This window comes from Camellia sinensis, chromosome 3, assembly GCF_055761805.1.
Source record: "Camellia sinensis isolate YWXY chromosome 3, ASM5576180v1, whole genome shotgun sequence".
NCBI classification, from domain to species: Eukaryota; Viridiplantae; Streptophyta; class Magnoliopsida; order Ericales; family Theaceae; genus Camellia; species Camellia sinensis.
In genome coordinates, this window is record NC_138963.1 from 214,715,149 (window position 1) to 214,720,254 (window position 5,106).

The 5,106-nt window shown below is 42.8% G+C and overlaps 1 protein-coding gene across 1 annotated transcript; it reads left to right on the top strand.

Annotated features, from left to right (window-relative positions):
- The first annotated feature begins 2,380 nt into the window (after nt 1-2,380).
- Nucleotides 2,381-2,857, top strand: LOC145822221 (uncharacterized). Its single transcript, XM_082918829.1, has one exon. It carries the CDS (start codon nt 2,381-2,383, stop codon nt 2,855-2,857), a length of 477 nt encoding a protein of 158 aa, XP_082774955.1.
- The last annotated feature ends 2,249 nt before the right edge of the window (nt 2,858-5,106 follow it).

Below are 5,106 nucleotides of genomic sequence, written 5' to 3' on the forward strand. Positions count from 1 at the left end.
GCCAGCACCCTAAAACAATACCTGCGGAGGCAAAACTCGCAGAGGATGCTCATGCTCTAGCCTTGCAAAATTCTGTCAAGTTTCGTACCTTCTTTGACCAACTGAGGCTGAGCCAAGCTAGGTTAGAAGCAACAAAGGCCCTCATCAACATCTCTGAAGTGCACCATACTGAAGTTGTTGAGGCTAAGGAGTCGGTGCATCCAGGAAGATTATGGGGCCCTTACTTTTTCAGAGGTAGACATAGCATACCCATTTTTTCATAACCGTCTTCTTTTTATCACAGCTTACATCAATGATGTAGAGTTCAAGCGTGCTTTCCTGGATGGCGGAGCATCCATAAACATCATCACTACCGACACCTTTATGAAAGCTGGCATCCTAAAATCCAGGATGGTCCGCCAACCCATTACTGTGACGGGTTTTGGTGGTGAGAAAAAGGCTACTAAGGGCCATGTTGTAGTGGACTTAGCAGTTAGCGAGATCCGCTCTGCCATTAAGTTCCATGTAATTGAAGCTGACACAAATTACCACATGATATTTGGCAGAGCTTGGATGCACCGATATAGGGCTATCCAGTCGAGTTATCACGAATGTGTAAAGGCAAAGTTGATGAAGCGTACAGTGACCATAAATGCGTCTGAAAAGCCATTTGGAGTAGAAGAGGCACACTATTTTGATGCAATTTTCTTTATTAAGTTATCAAAGGATAAAACTCCAAGGACTGGTAAGGTTACAGGGGTAAAATTGCCAAAGTGGGAAGACATTCGAGATGCAAAAGGCTGTTTCAGAAAGCAGTGGGCAAAAAAGGAGCAGCAAGTCTACAAATCCTTCGCCCAAGATTGTTAAGGTACGCAAGGGCAGCAAGACAGTTTATTACCTATGATGATCTTGGGGGACCAGACTTCATACCTTGTGAGGATGACCCCGAGGTAAATAAATGTGATGGTGATGAGTCCCAAGAAGGGTTGGTGGAGACACCTGAGCCCGCCCCTGAATGCATGCAAGATAGACCCAAACTGTAGTAGAAGGTAATTGCTGAGGTCAACCTCAACAACTTACCAGGGTAGAGCAAGCCCATGTTTATCAGCGCTGCAATGGCTCTAACAGCTAAGGCAGAATTGATAACACTACTGAAGTGGTACAGTGACGTATTTGCTTGGACATACGATGAGACGCTTGGTCTTGACCCATCTCTTGTCACCCATCACCTAGACACTTTCCCCAACTCTAAGCCAATAAAGCAGCGTGCTCAAAAGTATCACCTTGATCTTGAGACAAAGATTAAAAAAGAGGTAGAAAAGTTGCAGAGGACCAACTTCATTGAGCCTATACAATACCCAACTTGGCTAGCAAATATTGTGCTTGTGAAGAAAAAGAATGGCCAAATCAAGGTCTGCGTAGAGTTTCGCGACCTGAACAAGGCTTGCCCAAAAGATGAGTTTCCATTGCCCCATATTAACACACTTGTTGATTTTACTGCGGGCCATCAAATGTTCTCCTTCATGGATGGGCTCAGTGGTTATAACCAGATCAAAATGGCACCAGAAGATGCAGAAATTACAGCTTTCAAAATGCCCTTGGGACTATACAGTGATGCCCTTCGGTTTGAAAAACATGGGGGCAACCTATCAACGAGCTATGATTGCAGTGTTCCATGACATTTTACATTATGAAGTGGAAGTGTATGTAGATGATCTGGTAGAAAAGTCTACTAAAGCAAATCGGCACCTTTGTGACTCGGAAAAAGTTTTTCAGCGTTGTCAAAAATTCTGCTTAAAAATGAACCCTCTCAAGTGTGCCTTTGGAGTTACCGCAGGCAAGTTCATTGGCTTTCTGGTACACCAACAGGGAATTGAACTAGATAGGGATAAGATCAAGTCAATCATGGAGATGCCACCGCCGCACTCTCAAAAGGCCTTGAAGAAATTCCTAGGCAATGTGACATACCTCAGGAGATTCATTCCAGTCCTTATTAAGATAACCTTTTCCTTTAGGACACTGTGGAAAGGGAATCACAAGTTTGAATGGTTGCAAGAACACCAGCATGCATTTGATATGGTAAAGAAAGCACTTACCTTTCCACTTACAATGATTGCCCCATAATCTGCAAAACCTCTACTATTGTACCTGACCTCTACATCCCGGCCTATTGGAGCTCTACTTGTCCAGGACATAGATGGTGTTGAGAAACCAATCTATTACATCAGTCGCAAAGTCAATGGCCGCTGAATCACGGTACACCCCAGTTGAAAGGCATTATTTAGCCTTAATCTTCACAGCATAGAAGTTGCGTCACTATTTTTTGGCACACCCGATCCAGGTTGTGACCAAGAGTGATCCAGTCTGCTACTTACTAAGTAAACCCACTCTGACTAGAAGAATGGCAAGATGGCTCTTGGCTCTAGCAGAATATGACATCACTTGTGTTACTCCCAAGGCTATTAAGAGCCAAGCACTCGCAGACTTACTAGCACAATTCTCATATGGTGAATATGAACCTGCAGAGGTACCTCTACTAGATGAGGTCCATGTCTCAGCAGCTGCAGTTGAGACTTATTGGGACTTAAAATTTGATGAAGCTTTTGGAGCTGGGAAAGGTGGAGCTGTCATAACACTAACTAGTCAAGAGGGAGAGAAGTTTCATCTATCATATAAGCTTGACTTTGAATGTTCAAACAACGAGGCCAAATATGAGGCGTTGATACTAGGTCTAATTGCTGCTCAAAAGAAAGGCCTCTACAAGTTGAAAATTTGGGGCGACTCCAAGCTAGTTGTCAAGCAAACAATGGATGAGTTTTCCTTGAAGGAGCCTCTGTTGGCCCCATATCACACCATAGTTCAAAGGTTGCTCACTTAGTTTAATAACGTCCAAATCCAGCATACCCCTCGAACACACAACCATTTTTCCGATGCCTTGGCTATACTGAGGGCAAAAGTGGATATACCAGATGATAGTATAGCCATCGTCGTCGAGAAAAGAACAACACCAGCAGTGTTAGCCGAAGAACATACATAACAAGATGCTGAGAGACGAAAAGCAGATATAATCCAGCAGCTGAAAACAGGCTAATGAACAATCAGACCAGCAGAACTTGCATTATTCCTGCTTCTCAAAGGAGAGTTGTATTTTCGTGGTCCCAACAACCTGTTAGCAAGGTGCATTGACAGACAAGAAGCAACTTATAGACTTAAGCAGATTCATGCTAAGTCTTGTAGAGATGGAGATATCAGTCTATACCAACGGATACAGAGATAAGGGTATTACTAGCTAGACATGGAAAAGGAAAGCACTAAGTTGCAGAGGCAATGTGTAAAATGTCAATTCCGGCTTGAAAATGAAGAAGCCCACTTCTTAAGCAGTGAGGAATGGAGACAGCCGTATATTAACTATCTTGGAAATGACACACTATCTGAGAACAAAATCGATGCAATTAGAGTTAAGAGGCGAGCCCTCTGCTTCTTCCTTGACCAAGGAAAGCTGTACTCTAGAAGCTTTGAAGGGGAACCTTTGGCGTGTTTATCAAAGGATGAGGCAAACAAAGTGCTGAAGGAAGCCCACAAAGTAGAACATCAAGGAGCGCGACGATTGTATCTGCACCTTATTCACCTCTGCTACTACTGGCCAACAATGGAAGAATATGCTAAAAACTTTGTAAAGAGATGCCAATTTTACCAGAAGTTTGGGAACTTGATACACGCACCAATGGTCGAACTACACAACATCAAGACTCCTTACCCATTTCATACTTGGGGATTTGACCTGGTAGGTCCTATAGCACAGCAATCTAAAGGGCATAGATGGATAATCGCAGCGACTGAAGTTAATACCACGTGGGTAGAGGCTATACCAATGAGGAAGGTAGATGGGGCAAGAGTGGCCACTTTCATCAAAGACAACATAATCTGTAGGTTTGGCATCCCCAAGGTGATGTTGTCTAATAATGAGACCCCCTTTGTGAACCTCCATATGGGAAGATTGTTGAACGCTTATCAAATCAAGCACCACAAGTCTACCACATACTACCTACAAGGAAACGGACAAGTTGAGGCAACTAGTAAAACCCTTATTCGAATATTGAGTAAAATGATAGATGAAGCAGGGGGCACATGGTCCGAGTAACTCCCCATAGCACTCTAGGCATATAGAATGTCAAAAAAGAAGCCAACTCAGGTAACCCCATTTTCCCCAGTATATGGGTCCGAAGCTATGTTACCAGTTGAGTTGGCAATACCCTCGACAAGAATAGCTATGTCAGCACACTTAGTCCTAGACAGTAGGAAGAATGACATAGAAGCAGCCGAAGAAAGAAGAGATCGGGCCTCGCGGGTGATGGAAAAGTATCATCAATCCATAGCTCGCGCTTACAATCAATTTGTTCAACACAGGGAGTTCAATGAGGAGGACTTGGTATGGAAAACAGTAGACGCAACCATGCGGAGGCAACCAATCCCCAAGTTCTCCCAAGATGGGAAGGCCCCTACAAAGTTGTTGAGGCAAGCAATAGCGGGTATTACAAGTTGACAAGAGTAGATGATGGGTTCAAAACTGGCCTTATCAACGTTAAGTATGTAAATAAGTATTTTCCTTAATTTCTTTTGTTTAGAAAAAGAGTTGTAAATTTATTTGTTAATACTTCCAAACCAAAGTGTAAAGAAAGTGTCATACACTTAGTAAACCTGTTACTCTTGTAAGCACTTGGTGTGAGGAAAGTTTTCCATACTTAGTGAATTTTTTATCCTTGTAAAAACCTAGTCATGCTGAAGTTCTATTTATAGCAAGAGTTTTGTTCAGCCTTAGAAGATATGTAAAGGCAATGAAAAGAAGGCAATGAAGTAAGACTCAATATCCTTGCTTCTCATAAAACATCAAAGTTTTCCATAGCATGATTACAATGATTCAAAAGGCAAAGGAGAAAGAAAAAGAAAGCAAAAGTGCAAAGGAAAAAGAGTCATAACAAAGCCACGATACATCAAATCAAGCCCTTCGTGAGGGAGTCCATCAGGGTCACATCTCGAGACAACTGAGCAACCAGCGCAGAGTCCTTTTCTTTGAACCGAGCTAAGTTTTGCCGATGTTGCTCCAAGGCACCCTCACACTCTTTGATA